The following is a 23,878-nucleotide window of genomic DNA, read 5'->3' as shown; positions in this document are numbered from 1 at the left end:
GTGTTTTTTCAGTTTGAAGGAGATGAGGAAAATTTTTCTGGATGATTCATCAGCTACTGGATTCAGAAGTGGATAAAGCTTGTGCCAAAAGTTTAGCGCTCCTTCAGAAATTCAGAATATTCACTCTCACAAAGTGCTTTTGGGGGCCCCACAGTTTCGAACTGGAAAACTGCGAGTTGTCAGGGTAGATCCACCACATTTAAGCACGATTTACAGATTTATAATGAAGTAACATTCTGTGATTCTGTAGGATACCACAATGTTCCTTGCTAGCTTTATTGCTAGTTGTAGAACCCATTACATTAATAAAGCTGTTTCCTATTACTAACCTTAGGATCAGATTTGACTGCAATTATGAGCCAGTAATGTGCCCTTGTGGCCAAGAAGGCCAATGGTATCCTCAGGTGCATCGAGAAGAGTGTGGCCAGCAGATCGAGGGAGGTTCTCCTCCCACTCTGCTCTGCCCTGGTGAGGCCACATCTGGAGTCCTGTGTCCAGTTCTGGGCTCTCCAGTTCAAGTGAGACAGGGAGCTACTGGAGAGAGTCCAGCAGAGGGCTACGAAGATGAGCAGGGTGCTGGAGCATCTCTCCTACCAGGAAAGACCCAGAGAGACCCGGGGCTCTTTAGCCTGGAGAAGACTGAGAGGGGACCTTATCAACGCTTATAAAGAACTAAAGGGCAGGTGTCAAGAGGATGGGGCCAGGCTCTTTTCAGTGGTGCCCAGTGACAGGACAAGGGGCAAGGGGCACAAACTGCAGCACAGGAAGTTCTGCATCAACACGAGGAAAAACTTCTTTACGTTAAGGGTGACAGAGCACTGGAACAGGCTGCCCAGGGAGGTTGTGGAGTCTCCTTCCCTGGAGATATTCAAAACCCACCTGAACGCGTTCCCGTGCGACCTGCTGTAGGTGAACCTGCTTTGGCAGGGGGGTTTGACTAGATGATCTCCAGAGGTCTCTTCCAACTCCTGCTATGCTGTGATTCTGTGACCCCTATAGGAAGACTTTTAGGCTACACCTGTGAAGCCTCTATCAGACATGCCAGTGGATACAGGCTACTCCCTGGGCAAGCGGCACAGCCTATATTGTATCTAAGGCCTTTCGGAAGGAGCTGTGCCCAGCCTGCATTTAAGCAGGACGGACCTTCAGCATGGCAAGAATCCAGAAACCTTTTATGTTTCTCTCTGTTTCACTCATACCTGGGATGACCCCTCCATACCCTTTATAAGGGCACAGGCCTAACATACCTCTTGAGTGTCGCATCGCAATAATTGGACAGTCATGCAAAGCATTGCCACTGGTGCTAGTATTCCTGGGGAAGCTTTACACCAGAGGTCTGTCTTTGGAGTCATACAATCCCAAAATAAAAAGGCAAGTGAGGGGCAATGGACTAGGTAAAGTCTGTATTCCCTATATTCCCAAGTACCCTTGGTTAGAGACTGCAGGCAAGAGGGATCGTTCCACCTGGCAGACTTCCCTTTTCTTTCCTGTTTCCCATTGCTGCTAGAGCCCAGACATTGAGTGGAGGAGGACAAGCAGCAGTCAGTGGTGGGACTTTTTCACAGCATCAGGTTGTCAACAGCAGACGCAGGACACCTGCATGAGGAGTCCCACATTTGAGGTCCCATGTGGGGGGGAATCCACCCTGCCCCACACTGACAGCATAGCACTTTTATGACCCCCTTACCTCAGTAACTATGGTAGGAGTTGTCCTCTGGCTGCCCTGACTCCTGTCATCGAAAAAGCCAATTCAGGATGGGAAAATCTGATGTTCACATCTTGCAGTGTGAACCTGGGTATCATCCTTTTGAAGGGAGCTGCCTACCCAGGCATATGGTCGCATGCCAGGAGGTGGGAGTGAAACATGGTAGCTTCATAAATTCCTAGAGAAGCACATAACTTCAACCGTTCACTATCTTACTGATTGAGTCAACAGCTAAATCTCAAAAGGCACATCCAGAAATAAAAAGGCTCCATTAAAAAAAAAAAAAAAAAAAAGGAGGAAGATCTTTTAACAAGACTTTCCTGGTAGGAGGAAGACAAAAAGCCTCCCAAGGCAACTCCTAGACACCAGCTTGGCAGCACAGGCTGTAACACACAGACCCGGTATGCCAGGACACAGCACACGCAGGGGCATCGATCACTGGGGGCAGGATCACAGCGTGGGGACACGATGAGTTGTCCCCAGGGTGATCCAGGTTTGGCTTTAAACTTTTTGAACTAATAGGACCTTCTTCCTACTTTGAGCAAAACTAGGTCTTTTGCCACCTCCCCAACAATTTCTTCAAATAGTTGCCAGAAAACTTGCTAGCAGTAAAGCTCTGCTGGCAACACCAGCAAATACTCACCAGCATCCTCAGGGCACCCACCAGCTTGACTGTCCCTGCCTGGCTCCCCAGAGCTCCCCATGGCCTAGGGCCCTGCATCAGCCCCCGGGAACAATGATGCAGGGCCCAGGGCCTGTCCCCATCTCCCCACAGCTGAGCCACGGGCCCCACTGAGCTGTGGGCCCAGAAATCTCCTCATAAAACAGGTTTGCTCACTCTTCATCCCCTCAGTTGCTATTATTCCAGTTACCAACATACACTAGAGTGTCTTCCCTGTCGTCTCTGTTTTGCAGTAATTTACTGCTGGAATGTAGGACTGAGTGATGATTTTTAAGTGAGTTTTCATATGGGAATGCCAAATGCTCATGTGGCAAACTAAACACTGTGAATTAAAACAGCCACACCACCACGGCACAAGGGCGAACACTTTGAAGGCTCCCTTTGCTATTGCACGCTGCACTTTTGAGCAGCTCCACTGGACCCACAGGGGCCTTAGCCTTCCAAAAGGGCTGAAAACGGTGGAAAGTTAGACACAGCCAAGTAATTCATTTGTAAAGACTCGGACTAACAAACGGTTGAAAGGATTGTTACAAGGAAAAAAATCCCACCTTATTGCAAGAGGCTTTCCAATTTGTGTATTTACAACTGTTTTAAGTCGCCAAGCATGGATCTGCGTATTTCACAAGATTGATGTTTTCATAGCTTTTATTTAAGTGGTATTTGTCGTTAAAAATTCGCTGGACCAATTTTGCCTTTTTGCAGGGCTAATTACTCAGGAATCCACTCTTTAAATCACTCTTGTCACATGACTTAACGGACCTTTGCAGGCCCCTCTTTTCTCTCATGTTTTACTTCATGGATTGCATCAAGGTTTCCCCCATCACCACTACTTTGAGAAACCATTTCTCAGCGTTGCTTTTTCCGGTGCGTGACTGGCCACGGCAACAAGGCGGCACCTCCTCTGCTCCGTGACAGTTTCTAAAGCCGACAGGCTTTTTAAAGCAACGACGCAAGCACTGCCAGAGCTGGTACTTGTGCTTAAAGTCAGTCCAGCCAAAAGGTTTCCCTTCGTTTCCCCTGAAGCGGACTTTCTTCTATCACCCCTTACACCTGTTGTGGAGACCCGAGACACCTCACAAACCCCACGCGGGGCTTGAACCTACCCAACACCCTCCAGCCTCGTGCTTCACAGGCATAACCCGGGCCATTCCCACCCGCCTGCCGCACTACGTCGGAAGGCTTTGCCTGGGGCAGGCGGACCGAGCTCCGAGGCCGCGGGCTGGCACACGCTCCCGCCGAAACGGCCCCACTCCCACGGCCCCTCCGCCCGCGCCTGCGCCCGCCGCCAAGGTTGCAGCCTCGTTCTTGATCCTCCCTCAGCCACGCCCCACTGAGGGCAAACAGCGTTTTCCCCGCCCCCTTGCCCAGGGGCCAACGACTGCGCCTGCGCCGCTCGCCGCCCTCCCGTTGCTTTTTCCATTGGCGTGAGGGGCGGGGAGAACTGTCACCCTCCTCAGACCCCATTGGCCGCCGGGTGGGCCAGGGCGGGTGCGCGCGCATCCCCGTGTCTGCTTACCCCTCCACTACCCAGGGGGGTCCTTCCGACTTGGCCAGCGGCGGAGGGGTCGCGACTGCACCCCGCCCCAGCCAGCCCCCGCTGCGGCTGCGCGGGCGGGGCCTGCCCCCGCCGGGGACGGACCGCGGCTGCAGGGGCCTTACTCCTTCGGTACGTTGGTGGTGGTTGGCTCCGCTCCCCCCTCACCCAGCGCGGCTCCGGGGGCCGTGGTGGGGGCCGCCACCTGGGCTCCGGTGGGCGGCTGCCGGCCCGTCTGTCTGCCGGCCCGCTCGCCCTGCGCGCCTGGCGACCTACCGGCCGTAGCGCGGCGGGGCGGCCTGTGCCGTGGCCGGCTGCGGGGTGACGGGGCGGCCGCGGCGGGGCCAAGCGGCCGCGGGGGCCTGTGCGAATGCCCCTGGGGAGCGGTAGGCCCCCCGGGGCGGCGGCTCGTTTCTCGCCTGGCCTCACGGGTGGCGTGTGGTTAGCCGCGGGGGCGTCGCGGCGGTGGGCAGGCACACCGCAGCCTCATTGACCTCTCCGGTAGCAGATGTCGCGGGAGGTAAAAGTGATCGCTGAGGAATGCGGCCATCCGCTGCTGTCGCCTCCTTCCCGAGTTCCAAGTAACTTTACTCGTTAGGGACAACGAGACCTGCCCGCGTCCTGGCGACGGAGTCGGGGGCGGGGGGGGGGGGAGGCAGGGGCACCGGGGGGGCATAGCAGCGGTGGGCTGCGCGGTGCGGCGCGGCTGAAGCGTGGCTGTTAGAGAGGCGCCGGGGGTAGCGCTGCGGTCGGCGCTGTGTCGCCTCTCCAGAGCACCACAGGTTGCTTCGCGTTCTGCTGTTCGCAGGTTTGTGGCTTCCCGTCGAAGGCACGGTCGTCCTCTGGCACAGGAGTTTTAAACGGATCTGCTGGAGCAGAGCGGTTCTCCCGAGTTTATACCTGAGAGTGTGCTGCTGAAGTGAGTGTGCACCTGCCGACCGGGGGATCCAGGGATCCTTCTTTGGTTCCAGTGCCCTGTTACGGTATGTGTAGTTGGCGTTGGGGTTTGCTGTCAGCACCCCTCGGTGTGCATGAGTGTTATTTTGCAAAACTCATGTTTCCTTTTCGTAGTTCTGTTCTGTTTGAAACTCTGTACAAATCTTGATCTGTTTTTCCTGAATGTTTCTTTTGACTTTCATGAATGATAAAACTTAGGGTTTGGTTTTTTTAATATAAAACCGTTTTAAAATTATTCAGAATTCTAGGAATTCTGCCCTGTTCCAGCATAAGCCTCTTTAACATTAGGATGTGGGATACTGGACTTGGTAGTTAGAATACTCGCCTCTCCCTGCATTTCTTTTAAAAGTTGTCTGCGGGAGCTGAGTTGACATGGGTATCTGAATATTTTCGTGTTTTGCTGACAAAGACAGTGCTATAATATGAGGTCATAAATCTGTTGCTGTGTTCAGGCTCTTTATAAAACCAGTGTGGTTTGTTGTTTTGTTTTGTTTTTTTTTTAAAAAAAGTTACTACTTGATTGAGTATGTAAGTATGAACATGTAGCTTTGAGTTCCCCAGATAGGTCTAATATTTCCTAATTTGCTTTTTCACATGTGTGGTTTAGCATGTGTACTTTATTTTCTAGTATTTTATCCACAAAATCTTTTCACTGCCCAGGTTCAGTCGAGGAGCTGGACGTGTATCTTGACTTAGCTTTGCAGTTAGTCAAGATCAGTAAGACTATGCATTTAATTTGCTGATTGGTCCTGCTGAAATGCACAATAGTATAAGTAAGGGCTCCTCTGCAAGCAGTTTGTATATCCAGGTGCCAGGATGCAGAGTTTCCTGGGAAAATAAAGTGTTCAATACTGTTAAGAAGGTCATTAGGGACTTCTAAGGACAGAACTTGGTAGCTTAGGCTCTAAACCATTTTATGTAATGGCAGCTTCGGACTAGCCCTGTGTCAAGTTCACTTAAAGTTTCATCTCAATGTGGGCTTTGAAAGGAAGGAAGGATTTTGTGTGTGTATTTTCCCCACGCCCGCCCCCAAATCTCCTGCGCTTTTGTTTGTGGAGTTTCTTTTGCTGTCTCCCTCCACCCCCACCTTTGAGGGATTCCACTGCTTCTCACTTTATATCTGTCCCACAAGATTCTAAGTAACAGCTGTGAAATGTAACATTTGTGTGGATCTATCTCTGTAGCTGTCTGGCAACATTATAAGATACAGTACAAGGCAAATGCTTCATGTCCAGTTTTGTGTGACTGGAGTTGCACAGGGACACGTGCAACTAAACCAGGTCTCTTTTGAACAGTCAGACTTTGTAGTGCCTGTGTCTGTCCAGACCTTTCGCAAGTCTAGCAACCACTGCACAGTAAAACTTCAGTGTGGGCATTTGATTTTGTAATAGTTATTGCTGACTGATTTACTTCATCTTGCAGAGACTGGAAGTACTGTTGAGAAAACGACAAAATGAGTAGTCGTCGAAAACGTGCGCCTCCATCAAAAATAGATGAAGAGAAGAAAAAACAGCTCTGCTGGAATATGCATGAAGACCGGCGAAATGAGATGATAATGTTAGATGATGAAATGAGTAATGAGGACCACATTCCAGGTCCAAGTACTTCTTCTGCATCCTTCATCGTTATAAATGATGATAGCACTGATGAAGATCTCATTCAAAAAGGCGGCAGTGGCTCAAAATCTGTGAAGTTTTTGACAGTTAACGATGAAGACGACTCTTATTCCATCTTGGCTCCTGTGTCAGTACCGCTAAATATTATAGTATTGCCATACCGTGTGGATGCGTCCTGGAAAGCTTTGTTGGGGGAATTTGCTCTTCATCTTCCTTCTGAGCAAATTCTAACTGACAAATTCCATGAAAGGAGCTTTACTTTGATGAGAGGAGACTCTGATGATCAGCTGCAGGTCTGTGTTCATGAAAGAAGTGAAGAAGAGTACAGTAATGAAACAAAAGAATACCTGGGTGCTTATGAACAATGTATTTTGGTGGAACCAACTTTAGGTGGTGAAATATTGGAAGGCTTGAGATGGTTGCAAAAGAAAAAGATAATTGGACTTTATCAAAGACCTGGAGAGGCTCAAGTATTAAAGGTATGGGTTCATGCACTTCTCTTGCATTTAAGAAATTCTTTTCTGTGTGAAATATAAAATAAAAACCTCTGAACAAAGTCTGGCAGCTACCATATATTTTTATAATGTGATGAAATTATATAGTTTCCACATGCTTTTGTAAATGTTTTCAGTGTGTGTTTTCCTAAAAAATTTCTTTTTACTGTTGCACTGTTAGTAATGCGTCACCTGAAGGAGTCACAGAAGCTTTTAGCTGCAAGGTACTGTATTCTCTGTGGGGTGATTTTAGTAGACTTGTGTCTACATGTTTAGCCTGAACTATAACGGTTGCTCTATCACACAACAACCCCTCACCAGCCGGGGAGGGGAATCAGGAAAAGGAGAGCAGACCTGTAGGTAGAAGTGAAACAGATTTAACAAAACACCACCAATACCAACAGAGAGATACAGAGATTTACTCAGCCAAATGAATATCCAGTTGTCACAACCTGAGAGCAGACCGCAGGAGGAACCCCACAGGAGCTCTCTCCCCTCAGCAAACCTTCCCCCTTTATAATGACCATGACACTATGGGATGGGCTGCACCTGTAGCTACCTCAGGGCAGCTGCCCTGGCTGGCTTGAAACTGCTAATGGCCTGCCTGGCATGGCTGGGCTGGGATTCTGTCGCAGCCGGACCAGGACAACTTATTATCTGTCTACATCTAATTTTCAAAGCACTGTTATTTTCACACTCTTCTGTTTGTAATATTCATGACATTCTAACAGTTAATTAAATTATTAACTACATAACCATTTTGCAGGTTGGGATTTACCTTCTGGAAGCTGGGCTAAGTAAACCAGAGTTTCTCAGTGATGGAGGTGGAAGACCCAAAAAAGCTAATCAGCTGATTCAAAAACTAATGGAAAAGTTCTATAGTTTTTTAATTCCAGGTAATGCGATTCAGCTGAATGTTGATGAATAATTTTTGTTATTAAAATGTGTCTTTTTTTTTTTTAGTAGTTTTAAATGTAAGCGAAAATATTAAGTAGGTATTGCCATCTAGAGCAGCTTTATTTTCAAGGTAATATTATTGGGTAATTCTCTCCATATTATTATCTGGCCATCAATCGTATGTTAATTAGTTCATGGTCAAATTATAGGTGATAATATTTCTTCTCTACAGATAAGGCACTGAGGCACATTTGAGTCCTTTTTGGGAGTAAGTTACACTGATTTGTGTGGCTTGTTTCAACAGATCTACAGTAGCTTGTCTGAGTTACACAAGAACTGTTTAAAAGAACCAGGAATTAAATTGGGAAAGCTTTTGTACCTAATTTGGTGCCTTACACACAACTGGGGCAACAGAATTTGTTTGGTTTATATTGTAAAGCAGTTACAATGTAAACTACTAAGAAATGCACCTTTATGACAGTTTTAAGAATACATCACTGCAAATTTACAAATATGGGCCTTGTCCTAATTTTGGAATTGAAGATATGTTTGCCAGATTATACTCAGTAGTGATACAGATGTTTAGGGTGATCAGTGACCACTTTATGGTGTGATGGCTTAGGAAACTTTAAAAAAAAAGACGTTGATCTTGTGCCTGACTGTAGGATGGATTCAAAATATGAGTTGAAGGCTGACTCAGCAGCAGTGACCCCAATATACTGAGTTTCAGTGGTTTTGCAGAAGACACAGGAGCCTAGCACCCCCTGTATAATTGTACTTTATTTCAAAAGGCAGAATTGTATAAAAAATTAGGTGACTCGCTTAAGATAAGCTAAATGGAAGAGCTAACAGAATCAAATCTGTACATCCATGCCTGCTGCAAAGAACAAATGTGCAACTGTCAGGAAATACTTGAGATATACCAAGAGAAAGGCCAGTATAACTGAGTATGTGAAGTCATAAGAAGTCATCCTTAAAAAAACCTGAAGTAATCAGACTGAAGCAAATTTGTCAGTTTAGGTTTAAAAGCATGATAAAGCAGATCACAAAAGAAATCTGAGAATAAATAGTTTAAGATACAGAAATGAATAGTAATGATTTTAAAAGCATTAGGAGAAATACATTGTAATAAATACATTAGAAGCAGAGTATCTGCCAGAGAATTCACAGACTTGCGATGACTAAGGCATATGAAAGAGTGCTCAAATAAAGTAATGCTATAGCAGGAAGCACAGCCTTCTCATTGGGTGGGGAATTGGGGGGAAAGATTGTTTATGGACAAAATGAACAGTGACCTGTTTTGAGATCCAAAATAATTTTCTGCTGGAACTTGGGGCATTTCTCCTCAGTACACTAAAGGATGGACTTTTATGGACTACACGGTCCAGTGTAGCTTATGGGTGGAAGAGGCAACATAGCTTCTGAGAGGAAAGATATGCCTCTCAAAGTTACCGGAGCAAGAATGTGGACCTGAGTGATTGGGTTGTTGTGCCTTAACTTACCTTTTAAGAAGCCGTGCAACCTGCTCAGGTTCATAAAGGAGCTGTGCTGCCAACTGTTAAATTTTCTGACCATTTTTCAGCATGTACATTTTGATGTGGCATAAAATAATAATATAGTCTTGATTCTATGCCAATGAATGCCATGTAAATTACTAAGTAAAATAGAGGGTGTGGAGAATAGAAATAAATGGTCGTTGATGTGTATGAGGGTCGCCAGTGAAGTCCTACAAAGGCACGTGCAGCTTGATGTATTCCTAATGCTTTGGGAAATACAGTGATTGGTGAGATGGTATCAACAACAAACTTTAAATGTATTATTCAGCATGACAGAGCTAAAGAACAACTGAAAGCTTGCAAGCAGACTAGGCAATGGAGATTCGGTATAAATTCAATATAGAGAAATACAGAGCAATGCAGAAGAAAATCCTTACTTCGTATTAGAAAAAAACCTAAAACTATGGCCTCTTTGATAGCTGTTGCAAGTAGGGTTGTAGTTTGGTAGGTAGGTGTATCACTCAGTAAATGCATCAGTTTAGTATTCAGTGTCAGTGAAACCAAATCAAAGGTAAAGAATTGTCCTGATAGTATTAGAGAACAAAACATGATCATTAAACCACTATGTAAGTCCATAGTGTGCATTATGCTATGCTCCAAATTCAGAAATAAAGCATGTCACAGAAATGGAAAATATTTGGGAGGGAAGACTGCAGGCAGTACACATTGTGAAACCAGCTACGTTTTCTGGCGATTTTTAAGCACGCACATTTTCATGTAGCATAAAATAATACAGCCTTGATTCTACGCTGATGGATGCATTCCTCTTAAGAAGCGTAAACTGATTTCCATTTCTAACTACTTAATCTGTCTTTGAATTTCACCTGGCTTAAAACATAGTTAATTGAAATTTTTGTAAAACTGCATATAAGCATGTGTATTAACATTTGTCAGTATCCATCTAAAATGAACTCTATGCAACACCATTCCAGGATGGGGCTTCTTGTTCTCCCCATTGATGAGCAAATTCGTGTGTTGATGGAGTTATGCACAAGGGTTTACACAACTAAGGGGCGTGACCTCTCTATCCCTACCTTTAGTTTTTCTAAGTTTGTTTTCCTCACTGTACTTGTCCTGTTAACATCCTTCTAGATGGTTTTGAGACTGTGGCAGGAATTTCATCTCAAGTTATGGCAAGCATAGAATAGATGCATTAATGAATCTGCAGAAGAGTGGCAAAATACTTAATATGCTGAAGCTTCATGAGTTCTGAACATTAATTGTAGACTTAACCACTTTTTTGAGAAATTTGTTTACAGACATTTCTTTTGTTTGCTTTAATAAATAGCTGGTTTATAATTTGTATCCTGTATCTGCTGTGTAATATTGCACGTCTCTTCTGGTTGCTTCAGTGAACGCACAGGTGTAGATCACTTACAGATCCAGCTAGCTGCTTTCTTAATATGAAAAAACCCATAGTCTTTACAATTAAAATAAAAAAAAAAAAAAACACAAAACTAAAATGACTGTTTAATTGCTATTTGGTCTAGTCAATGGTAAATGCTTTGGAGTTTGTTTTCCAAAAGTGTCATGGAACTATAGTATGACATGCAGTAGCCTGGCCATAGCATATGCCATAGACTATTTTCCTTCAGTTTTCTAAAGAAGAATAAATTCTTTGTAAAAGAAGAGTTTTTTGGTCTTTCTATGGCATTTTTTAACACAAAGTGTGAAGCAACAAGTTTTCCATTAGTCTAGAATAAAGGGAGAAAAGATTATGTTTTCACTGATGTAGATACTCTTATACAGCAATCTGGAAACTATCCTATAGATAAAACTGAAAGCTCCTACTGCAGATGCAATAGCAGAACTTCAGTCAATGAAGGAATTGAGTAGAATACTTGATTAAGAAGCATATCAGAGAAACTGAATTTCTAGATAGCACAATACCATCTGTTTCTCAAAGGTAAAAAATACTAAGATGAAAGCGATGTAATTGAATTACAGTGGTTGAAAGTGTAAGTAAATATTCATTGTATAATAAGTAACTGAGAGAGGTAAACTTCCTTAGCAACCTTTTAAAAATCCCGGTGATACATAGAACCATTTAATCAGGAGAGAAAAAAAAAAATCTTTGAGAGAATGAACAAACCAAGAATGGTATGGACAAAACGTATCCAATTGTATGAAGAAACATTTTACTATTGTGGTCTTTGCTCCCCTGTAAAATTCTGGATAGACTTAGTCTATGTAGAAGTCAGTTTATTATGTTCTGAAATGTGCAATGTGAGAGCTGTTGTTTTAGCAAGTATGATGATAGGTGTCATTATAGATCAACTTCATTGATCAAAGTTACACTCTGCAATCACTCCAATTTCTCTGGCCTTTCCATGAAGTGTGGAATGTGTGTGAGAGGGTCCCTTGGGGTGATTTCTGTAGCGTATAAAGCTGCATGCTCTGCTTGATGCTTTTTGTTTAGCTGGAGCATTGATAACTCCACAGGTGCACTCTAGTTGCTGCCTTTACATTACAAGTCTTTATATATAGTTTTCATGAATTTATTGAAACTTAATGTCTTTCAGAATTCTCCTTTTCCTTGTGAAACACTGGAACTGTTCCGTTGACTTGGAAGGATTAGGGCAGGGCACTGGTGGCTGCCCTACACAGGCACATAGTTTCCTGCTGCTTGTTTTGGAAACCATTCATTTGAATAAAAGAAAGCTTTTGCTTTCTGTGAAAGGGTCCTAATAGCAGCCTCCAAACCTTATTGTAAGCTTAAGCTCTCTGGTGTTTGTGCTAGGTACATCTCCACTTTGTTAGTCTGAGGCATTTTAATTATAATTTGATTTAATTATGTCTGCCATTAGCTGCTTTCTCTTTTTATCAGTATATTATACTTTTAAATATAGCTTAAGGTCATTGTGCTATAAACACTGGCCTTGACTTGCTTCTGAATTTTTTTTTTTTGAGAAAAAGCCACTTTGCAGAAACTGTCTCCAATACTAGCTAGGGTTAGTGTCTTTCTTTGAACTGTAGAGTTGTACAGCTGTTTTCTTGGTGCCGATGTCTTTAGTTTGAGATGTAAAATACTGTTAAAACTTGTCCTCTAAGTCTTTTGTTCCCTCATGTTGGTTTCCTAAAATGCTGACTTTTGAATTTTTCATTAATTTTTGTTCTACAGTGCTTAAGTTCTGTGTATGCCCATATATATTTTTCACATAATTTGGATATAAGCAGAAGGCCTTTTCTCCCAGAGGGTAGAAAAGAAGGGTAGGCCTTCTTCCTCGAGGGTATGTACTTCTCTTGAGGTGGGATTTTAATTTCTAAACCATGCCTTATCTGAATCTTTGCAATGGCGCAAGTGGTGAGAATTTCATGTTGTCCTACTGCTACAATTTTCTTATCCAGATAGATAATTTAAAATTAACGTGAAAGCTCATGGAAGAGAATCTCCAGGGTGGGTTTTTTTTAGTATGTTATTTTACCAAGAAAGGCTTTATTTCATGAAAAATGTACAAATCTTTGACAATCTGCTGTGTTTTTCTCCTTTCTACAAGATCATTGACCCATGTTAACATTTAAGTCTGTCATGTGAGTTATTTGTGGTTCTGTATCAGTTGGAAAAGTTTAGTGGAAGGTCTTTATTTAACAAAATAAGGTATAGTCATTCTGTCCCTAAATTCGAAGAGAAGAACTTTGCTGACTGTGTATACCTCTGTGATTGCCATAGCATGTTAAGATTAACTTTCAGGAAAGTAGTGCTTGTTGTTTCCTGGTGCTGCTAGCTGAGGCAGGTGTGGTCATGACATACATTTAAAAGGCGTTTTGTGTTGCTTCCTTTCATGTGTTAACTATGTATGTTGCAGCAAAGTTTACTGAAATGTTGGCCAAAGTTGATTGCTAACTTGAATGAGTTGATGTATGCAGATGAGCTGGAGGAAGATGAGGAAGAATCTGACTTGGAACTAGAGCGACAAAATATTGAAGAGCTTTATGACTTTGTAAGACACACCCATCAGCAAGATGTCCAGTTACTGAGAGAGGATGTGCAGCACCCGGCACTAATTCCTATTCTGAGGCCGTACCAAAGTGAGGCTGTGAACTGGATGCTTCAACGAGAGAACCTCACAAGCAGTCCAAGCAATGGTACGTATATGGTCTGGAAAACCTGGGTAATTGAGGAAAGTGTTATTGGGTTGACAGCCTTCTTGCTGTTTAATTAGTAGTTTTGTTAATTATTTCATTACTATTTTTGTAAAAGCTGTTTTTTGAGTAGTCCACTAAGTGATAAACTGAACTTTGCTAGACAGCAGTTGATGTATCTTGTTGGTCACAAAGCTTGATGTGGAGGTACACGTCTGCTTTTTGTCTCTAAATGTCACAATAAGGCCGAGCAATTCTAAGCAACGTGCTGTTTGTAGGAAACCTCCTAATAGTAACGTGAACTCTTTCTCTGTAGAAAATGCACTGCACTTCCTGTGGCGGGAGGTCATCACGCTGGATGGAGTGAAAATCTACTATAATCCATTTACTGGCTGGTATGTTCTTATTGTTATGTCTCTGGGAACACCTCAAGGTTGTACTTTCTGAAAACCTTATTGGCAGCTTTTACCTGGAGGATCTAAAAGATGCTCCATAACTGCCATTTTTCAGTTAGCAGCTAAAGAATTAGAACAGGGATATCCTTAATTTGAAAAAAAAAAAGGCAAACTGGAATATATAATGCACAGGTAAATATGTAAATCTTCAGTTGAAGATATAATTCTTAAAAGCTTTTTTTTTATATTTCAATGCAAATTTGTGGGTTTAGTATTAAGATTTTTTTTAATTAGAGCATTGGAGACTTTAACCTTCTGATCCAATGTTTTTAAAATCTAAAGGAAGGAAGCAGTGTAATGCACTTTATTAATGCTGGGTATTGTGTTACTAGTTCTGGTGCTCTTTTCTCATTAATTTGGTTAGAATAGAACCTTTTGGTTGCTGGTTTGCTTTTTATTGTTTTCCTTGTATAACTTTCAGATCTTTAACACGTGTGAATATAAACAAAATTCATTTTTTTGGGGACTAATATTATGGTATGCTAAGGGTAGCAAGGCAAGGCCTGTTAGGAAGGGGAAAAGTCCAAAAAATTCTGGCATACATGTTCATCTTGGTCAGGTTTATACACCAAAAAGCTTGCTAGCTTTTGTCAGTCTCAGCTTATCTAGTAATTAAAGATGCTGCCTCGCATCTTCCTTGCTGAAGCTATGTTCTATGTGTCTCTGAACTGTGCTTCTGTTTCACACCATTCTATACTTACTGACTTTCATTTGGGAATGTACTTGAATTTTAGCATTATCCGTGAATATCCGATTGCTGGACCCCAGTGGCCTGGGGGTATTTTGGCAGATGAGATGGGTCTTGGAAAAACAGTAGAAGTGTTGGCTCTTATTCTGACTCATACCCGACCAGACATTAAACAAGATGATCTGACATTACCTGAGGTAAGAAAACCAGGGTAAGATTTTGTATATAAATAAAATTCTTTCCAGAATTAATGGAAATACAGTTCTCTTGAGTTTATTGCTTTCTGTTTTATAGAAGGCCAGATTTAAAGCTGGATTAAAGTACAGTGGAAGTTTTTGCTTTGTAGGATACAATACTTGGTGGCATAGAGTGGGGTGATTTGCATGAGAAGCAATTGATAGTTTGCCATTGTTGAAGGGTGTTGGCAGGTAGCTGCATTGTTAGTAGCCTGTTGGTAGTTTACATGCACTCCTGCAGTTTATAAATACATAATTTAGCCTATGATGTTGGAAATCGTTCTCCCCTTTGCTTCATTGTGTTGATGAGTATCAGGCATCCATTAGACATATGTTCTGTGCTGAAATAGGGATGATTTAAACTCAGTGAATAAAGATTTCTGCCCTCCCTCCCCTAATTCATATAATAAATGGGCTTATTTAGCAGCAGTTTTCCATCTTTCCACTTTCCTCATACATTCTGTGAAAACTTAGCACATTCACTAAACCCAAAAATTCTCTCTGGATGTAACCTGTATCCTTAAGTAAACTTTTACTGCTTCTGTGGGTTCCATCCTTTTGAATTCATAGCAGCCAGTTTCATTGCATATCTATTCATGATGATCTCCTGCCTGCTTGTAATTTTATCAGTTAAAAAGACCAAATTCTCAAAGAGAGAATAAGATTCTTCTAAAATGTATCAGAGGATCAGCACTGAGGGGTGTGAAGAGGGGAGTATTAGCACTAAAGCATCTGGACATCAACTGGCAACGATAGCTAGAGACCATAGCTTTTGGAGAGCTGGAGTTATGAAACTGTTTTGTGATATGAGTAGCTGGGACAGAGATCTTGGCTAATATTTGGAATCTATATGAGCAGATTTGTATGACATTGCCTGTGGTTAAAAGGCAGTATTCAGCTCATCCAGAAGGCTGCTTGTCATCTGTATTTTTCTGGTCTTCAAATATAAAATGTCTTTGTGCTAGAAAAAAAACCCCACAAAACAAGTGCTTTGTTCCAACAGAGACTTTCTGGTTGACTCCTGGCTTGTGTAAGCCAATGTCAGAGTTACTCTTAAGTATTTCAGCTCACTGTAGGGCTCAAACAGTGTCTGGAGTTTCATTGCAGTTACTGTTAAGAACTCTGCAAAGCAACCAGTTGCACAGGGCAGAGTGAAGTGTCAATGAATACAGCTATAAAACAGTTAATTGTAAAATTACTGGTACTGTGTTTGTTCCAGCTTTGGGATTCTTTTTTATATCCTGTTTCTTGAGTATATATCTCCTTAAATTAAATCACTGTTCCTGAATCACTAGTAATAGAGTAAATTTTTGGGAAGCAATCCCAACTGACTGGGGTTGTTCAATCTATTGCTTACCTTCTTTTGTGTTTCTAGCTATATATTAAATATGTATTTCCTCCCCCCATCAGTAACCTACATCACTTAGAGCTGTAGTTTCCTGCAACTTAATCCTGAAGTGGTGGAGGACCCAAGCAGCTTGCAGGGCTGTTCTTTCTGTTGTCAACGTAGGGTGCTGAACGCAGTTTGCCAAGAAACTGAACTGAATGGGGTATCACTCTGTACACTAAAAATGAGATATCTGAGCAAATTAGTGAGATCAGAGCATACATCTATAGCAGCTTATTTTCAAATGTGAAAAGATTAGTGAAATTCAGAATTACTGTGAAGAGACATGAGCTAATAACTATCGCTGCATGTTGTCTTGCATTAGGGTAAGCTCGTGAACTTCTTTGTTCCACCTCAACCTGTAGAAGGAAATAAAAAGAAAAAAACAAGGGAAATGGAGCTAAAATTGAAAGAAAAAATACAATATCCAAGTAAGTATTTCTGGTGACTTTTTTTAATATATTTTGCTTTTATCATAAGTCTTATGTTGGCCGCTGACTGAGTTCAAGGCTACTCTTCATTTCGGCAGAATTAAATTATTCTTTTGCTGAGCGCTGTGATGTAGGATTGCATGCTACAAACATGTGAGCCACACTGAAAAGTAAAGTTACCAAGTCAGATCTCTGTGCTACAGAGCTCCATGTAGCTAAAGGTCGTTGTGAGAGAGATTATGCATTTTTATAAGCTTCAGTAAGAAAATTGAGTGACTTATTTCTGTTGCTACTCGATATTGTTGTAGGATCACTGGAAACTAGCGATTTGTAGGGCTACCTCAAGTAGAGCTTCGTCAAATCTGCTGCCTGTCTTTTTTTTTTTATTATTATTCTTTTGATAAATGCAGTGTTTAGTTCCCTTAATATGCATTCTTCAAGGTGGCTTTCATTTTTTCTGAGCTGTAAGGATTTTTTTTTGCTTTGTTTCTACATGTAGGCTTACGAGTGATGATATTAGCAGCTGTAAAGGAAATGAATGTGAAGAAAGGAGCATCCATTATTGCAATATTTAAGTACATCAGTGCTATATATAGGTATGACATACAGAGGAATAGACGGCTTCTCAAAAGAACTCTAGAAAAACTAATTGCAGAACAAGTAGTAGAGCAAGTCAAGGGACATGGTCTGGCTGGGTCTTTCAAGCTGGGAAAGAATTACAAGGAACAGAAGAGACGAGAAAGAACCAAAGACCAGGTAAAATGTGCTGTAGTTACTTGAAAAAACGTTGCAGACATTATTTCTGCCAGTTGCATGCTACTGTCAGCTGTGTTGTCTGTGTGCACTAGTTCAGTGACACTGGCTTATTGATAAAAATTAAGAAAACTGCAGCATTTGCTTTGACGTTCATAAACAAGCAGAAATCATAAGTAGATCAAGTTTGGGGGTAAAATATTAACTACATCTGTCATAAATCTTTTAAAATAGTGCTGTGGGGGCTCGCAGATGTATTGTTCTTACTGCGAAGTTGTCTTTTAAACAATGGTAAACATTAACCAAATCCTGAAACTGGAAATTGATATAAAATAATATTTACATCTTGATGGTTTATATGTTCCAAAAAAAAAAGCTGAGGAGGAAGTCTGACATTCTTGATTAATTTTACTTTGTAGATAGCAAGGACTTCAGAAAAAATTCAGAAGCAGTTGATTGATGCTAAAACTCAAGCCAAAGAATCAAGAAATAATGCTGTCACTTCTGAAAATGTCCTTAAAACCGCTTCACGTGTGGATATCACCATGGAAGAACATGATTATTGTACAACTAGCAAAAATAACAGGAAATCTGAAGCAGATCATGAGAACTCTGTCAAAGAGAATAATGTCCAGCAGGAAGCTGTGGTCCCAAAGTCTCCTGATTCGCATGGCAAACTCCTTGTCTCCAGTAGCATGTGCAGTCATCCCAATTTTGGTGTTCCTAAAACTACAACTGATGTCAAGCAGGAAGTCCCAAAGGATCAGTCCTCACATTCCCAAGAACATGCTGGCAGTAGCGTACAACATACCAGTTCTGTATTTCCATTTAATACTTCTGAATATCGTTTTGAATGCATCTGTGGTGAGCTTGGGTTGGCTGACTATAAAGCTCGCGTGCAATGCCTGAAGTGTTACTTATGGCAGCATGCAGAATGTGTAAACTACAAAGAGGAAAACCTGAAGATTAAGCCCTTCTACTGTCCCCATTGTCTTGTGGCAATGAAACCAGTTTCCACAGGGGCAACTCTGATAATTTCACCAAGTTCTATTTGTCATCAGTGGGTAGATGAGATCAACAGGCATGTAAGATCATCTTCTCTTCGAGTTCTGGTAAGATTATATAGCTCCGTATTCTGGAGAGTTACTTTATCAAGGCTCGGGGCTTCCTGTCTGACGCTCTGTATCGTGTAAAGTTCAGAGGTTTCGTTGTCCTCTGTGTCAGAATTCTATGTTTCTTGCTATTAGACCTGTACTTTTGCACCACACAGCGTGTTTGTGTCCTAGAAGGCCTGTCTGTATTTAGTTCATTTTTTTTCTGCCTTGGTCACTGGGAGATGATACACTGGACTAGGTATCTTTATCCATTGGAAGCAAACTTAGAGCAGTTGCAATGGGTGATTTCTGAGAGTAAAGGCTGTTTATGGCTTTTTTTTTTTTCTGGAAGATTACCACAGAACTAAGAGGCCTAACTCTAGGTGTTTTGGCAGTCTCACTGTACATTTGCACCCAGGTAACTCTGACAGTTGCTTCTCATTTTGTTCTCAGTAGAACCAAATGTTTTAGTAGGTAGAGAGTATACTTCTGAATTTCTGGTTCTCGGGCTTTACAAAAGAAGTCTTGGGCCTTGGTGTTTACTGAGAATAACACCATTACAACTTGGGCATTGTCTTTGTAACATCTGCTGTGTTTATTAGGATGTTACTTGTCTGTAGACCTTGTATTGTCCTTTTACTTGATTTCTAATAGCTTTATCACTAAAATAAACCTAAATATGCATATAATAACTATGTCTATACAGGATTTTTTGAATATAGTTATCAGTATTCAAGGGTAGCCATTGTTGTTTGGTAATGTAGGCAAGCTTTGTCCTTCATATTTTCAATAGGCAAGAACCTTTGTAATAATAAAGTGCATTGAGAACACTTACATTTTGAATAAAATAACAGTAGTAGTAGATTGTTATTGAGGAAGCTTTGTATTCTGGGATGTATCTGATACCTTTAACTGTCCTGCATAGATGCCCAATGTATAAGTGAATTCTGGGCCTCCAGTAAGCCATTTGTGTGAGCAGTCTAATTAGCTTTAGTGCAGCAACTAACAAATGTGTAAAACTTGCACAGTTTTTGTAGGACCCAGTCCAAGTTTTATACCAGCTTTGATGAAAACTGTCAGAAATAGATTTACATGGTAACAGTAAAATAGCTTAAATACTGAATGTCAGTCCTTTAAGCTGTGTGACACTTTCCATTCTAAGACACTGTTTTCATTTTCTTTTAACTGCCAACTGTAAGTCATCCAGACTTGCTTTCAGTGTTGCTTCAAAATGAAAATTTCTTGGTTTTCTTTCTGTAAAGTTAAAAACAAAAAGTGCGGATGTTTCAAAGAACCAGTTTCCCTTGTTAACAGGTTTTGCATTGCAAGTAAAGGGTGTTTTTTATTCTTCCAACTGCTTACAACCCATGGGAAATTCTAATGATTTTATGTAATAGAACAAGAAATTAAAACTTATCAGTAGGTCTTGCTTTGTGGCAGGTTGTCTTTTCCTGCTGCTGTGAAAACAACAAAAACTTGGCCAAGTTATAAACCTCCGTAAAATCTGTTCATAAATACTTGGAAGAGATTGTTAGACTTTGACAGCTATTTTTTCTTAACAGTTGCTTCAGTGAGCATGCTCTGTTTTGTTGGGTTTTTTTTCCCCCTTGTTCTCCCTCTTTAGTTCGTATGCACTGAACTGGTTGCGCTTGCTCTGTTGTCACACTTGGGATGAACCGAAATTTTCTGCAAGTGTTTCTTTCAGTTGACAGAAACACTGTTGCCATATGCACAAATGTAGAGGAAGACTATTACTGGAAGGAAAAGTACAGTAACAGTGAAATTGTGCTGATCATCAAGGGGTAAAGGGGAGAAATTAAACTTTTTTTTTTTTAAATAGAGTCACCTTAATTTTGGTGGTGTGGGTTTTTTTAGCTATGAGTTATGTGAATTAAGAGAACATGAAAGTTTATGACACTGTGGGGGACTGGAAAGATGGTATGATTTTCTTAAATGGTAAAAGTGTTTGTAGGTAGTTACAGTTAAGAATGGACCATCCTGGTTGGTGCTTAAATAATAAATCATGAACTTGCAGAATGAGAGAGGAATAGAAAGATGGTAGCTATTTGAAGATGAAACTAGAATGTAGATTCTTTCTGAAAAAGATAGGGATATTCCTGTATCTGCTAGAAGAAAGCCTTATGTATTTTAATACTGTGATTAATATTAATAGATAAATGGTAAGAAGTAGCTGATGATAAAATTCTTAAAGCAAGCAGTGGGTGCCTGTGATTTTGAAGTAGGTTCCTGAGGTAAACTGAGAGCAAAAGAAAAAGTTTGTATGAGAAGGAAAAAAAAAAGGCAATTGATATATAGCTCTGGTAATAGTTGCTTTTAGTAGCTAAAAAATCCTGGAAATTAGAAAACACTCCTATTTTAACTTTTTTTTTTTTTAATTTTTTTGTGGTATACCACACACTATTTGAAATTTTAAGTGTTTTGGTATTGTAAGTGTATTTGGTCTCATAATACGTATTGTATTTTCTTTAGACATAGAATGCTACCATGGGGAAGCCTATAGTAAAGTGTTTGGTTTAGCTTGTTAATTTTTTTTTATTTAAAATGCTGCATATTTCCTAAAGGATTATGCTTAAAATGACGAGGGAGATTAGAAAAATACTTCTGTTATTAGAATAAATGTCAATATAAAAGGTTTATAATAATAGTCTGTTGGTGCACAGGGATTGTTTCTTACTAGGGTATTCTTTCTATTTCGTGAGTGTCTGTAGAAATCCTTTTTGTAGATAAAACAGTAACCTGAGTATAGTTTCTGGTTTTTAAATGTTTCACTGCCGTACTTCTGTCTTTGATCATCCATGAAATTCTTGGGGCAATGGGGAGAAAGATAATACATCTACAGTAAAGGAGAGGAGAGGACATGTAACACTGGCTTACATAATGTTGCTCCTACAGTGTTACAGAACATTTAATCTTGCATACACCTGTTGCAAAAAAATAACTGTTGTTGCAAATATTGAAGTCCTCTTTTCTTCGAAGGAGAAAAAAAAAAATGTTTTGTGAAGATGTAAATACTTCTGCATCAATGTCTGTATTGCATTTATTATCTGGATTACCTGTATGGATTTCCCACCATGCCACTGTATGAGTACAGGTTTCATGAATGATTTCATGTTATATGAGGCACACTTCTGAAAGCATACATGTATTAACCTGTACTGATATTTTTGCATTTTTATTGACGTGTCTCTTGCCTTCATTCTTTGCTGTTGTGCTATTGAATACGAATCTCCGTAGGTGTACCAAGGTGTGAAGAAGCATGGCTTTTTGCAGCCGCACATGTTGGCAGAGCAGGAGGTGGTTATCACCACCTATGACGTTCTCCGCACTGAGCTGAACTATGTAGATATACCCCACAGTAACAGCGAAGATGGGCGCCGTTTCAGGAACCAGAAGCGGTACATGGCCATCCCAAGCCCCTTAGTAGCAGTGGAGTGGTGGAGGATCTGCCTTGATGAAGCACAAATGGTTGAATGCACTACTGCAAAGGTAATGGCATTCCCGGTCGTGCGTTTGTTTAACTGGAAAAGGTTTTGACAAGCTTATTGTAAATAATACAATAGACTTCCCTCTCCCTCTCTTAATGTTCAGTGCGCTCAGGTAATTTGTCCTTGTAGGTTGTTCTTTAGAAGTGAATTTTCTGTTGGAGATATTTACTATCAAGTGGTTCTCTTGCTGGAATTTTGGCAGACTGTGAAGTATAGCCAGCTCAAAAAATACTTAACATAATCTATACCGACAGTTTAAAGAACTAGGTCATCATGTTGTATACCGTGTTTGATAGTTTCAAACAAGACACTAGCCTGTTCAGTGACATGGTTCAGAGGCATAGATATGTCCTTTGGGTCTAGAAGCTAAAATTGTCAGCTGCGCGTCTGAGACTCTAGGGCTGCAGTCTGCAGAGGAAGATTATTTTAATTAGTATTTGTCTAGTCTTTTTGCCTAAAACAGAAAGACAAAAATGCTACTTACATAATGGCTTGCAGGCTTTATTTTTTTATTTTAATTTTTTTTTACACACAGTTTCTTTTACTATTTGCCTTTTGTTAACTCTTAATTGTACTTGATTACTTGGAAGTGGATATGGCTTTGATCAGCTTTCAGTTACCTTCAAAAAAGCTCAATAACTTTATACACATTTTTATACTATATTGTACCAATGCTGCTTGCAGGTCTGCTAATCTTGCATACTGAAAAGGTGTTCAGGCTTCTTAATAAGGTCCATGTGTTTTCAGACTGTGTTCCATGCTGTCTTTGTTTTTCCTTTCCTACTATTGCTTCTATCTTCTTTTGCTAGGCTACTGAAATGGCACTCCGTTTAAGTGGAATCAATCGCTGGTGTGTCAGTGGCACTCCTGTGCAGCGAGGATTAGAAGGTGAGATTTTGTTTAGCAGTGTCATCTGTGGGTTTTGCTTGTGCTGATAACTGCTTCAAACCACTACCTGATTAAAATGTCTGCTAGTTTTGCTCTGAATTAGGTAGTCTGACTTGGTAAGCCGTATAAACTTTAACCATGTGATAAAGTCATCAATAAATGTTTCAATATAAAAATTGCAGCGCTGAAATCTCTTTGTCTCCCCTAGTTAGACAAATACTTTGGGGAGCAGAGAAGCTGTATGTCAAACATCTGACTCAAGCCTGTTCTTCAGTTTTACTTAGAGTGGGTAAATACTAACCCCTCTCTATTGCAGCTAAAGATAGTCTGCTGTGGTTACAGAATCCTTCTAACTGTCAAATACAGCAAGCAATGCTGTATTTGCTTTTTGCATAGCCCTGTATGAACTACTGTGGGCATCAGCTGCCATGAATATAAATTCTAAAAATCATACTGAAGCTTAACAAAACCGTATTAAGTCCTTATGTAATGACTTAATGAATTGAGATGTGTGAAGGAGGGAGCTGTATGTTAGCAGGTGTCATTTATCTTGTCTTTTTCTGTGAGGTACTCGGTTTCTGTAGACAGGCTTTCAGACAGAGACAGAAAAAAAGAAAGTGAACTGACTAACTTTATCTCCCTGTGTTCTTTGGTCGGTTTAGGAATATGTTCACACATTGAGGCAGTGAGTAAAATCAGTGTAAGCATTTGTGAACCATTGTCCAGATAGCAAACTGTTACAAAAGTTAGTATTGTAGATTAATTCATTATGGAATTGTGGATTAAGTTTATAAATACACATAATAGTTGTGAGAATACATAGTTAATAAAGCAACTGCTATAGTAAGGCAGTGATTGATTTGACAGTCATGATTAACTTGTTCAAGTCCTTGTGTGTGATAGTGTTGATTTAATA

At 40.9% G+C, this 23,878-nt stretch overlaps 1 protein-coding gene across 1 annotated transcript in view; it reads left to right on the top strand.

Moving 5' to 3' along the window:
- Positions 1-4,720: 4,720 nt before the first annotated feature.
- Positions 4,721-23,878, top strand: part of SHPRH (SNF2 histone linker PHD RING helicase) — a 56,628-nt gene continuing 37,470 nt past the window's right edge. The window contains exons 1-11 of the mRNA XM_086482382.1: positions 4,721-4,904; positions 6,301-6,973; positions 7,755-7,884; positions 13,309-13,527; positions 13,841-13,919; positions 14,714-14,864; positions 16,616-16,721; positions 17,221-17,477; positions 17,894-18,586; positions 21,824-22,075; positions 22,884-22,962. Coding sequence (XP_086338508.1) covers positions 6,332-6,973; positions 7,755-7,884; positions 13,309-13,527; positions 13,841-13,919; positions 14,714-14,864; positions 16,616-16,721; positions 17,221-17,477; positions 17,894-18,586; positions 21,824-22,075; positions 22,884-22,962 — 2,608 coding nt within the window. The 5' untranslated portion in view covers positions 4,721-4,904; positions 6,301-6,331. The remainder of the gene's footprint in view (positions 4,905-6,300; positions 6,974-7,754; positions 7,885-13,308; positions 13,528-13,840; positions 13,920-14,713; positions 14,865-16,615; positions 16,722-17,220; positions 17,478-17,893; positions 18,587-21,823; positions 22,076-22,883; positions 22,963-23,878) is intronic.

This window comes from Leptosomus discolor, chromosome 2, assembly GCF_034619465.1.
Source record: "Leptosomus discolor isolate bLepDis1 chromosome 2, bLepDis1.hap2, whole genome shotgun sequence".
Taxonomy (NCBI): Eukaryota; Metazoa; Chordata; class Aves; order Leptosomiformes; family Leptosomidae; genus Leptosomus; species Leptosomus discolor.
The sequence above is the reverse complement of the archived record's forward strand: the minus strand, read 5'-3'. Positions and strand labels throughout refer to the sequence as shown.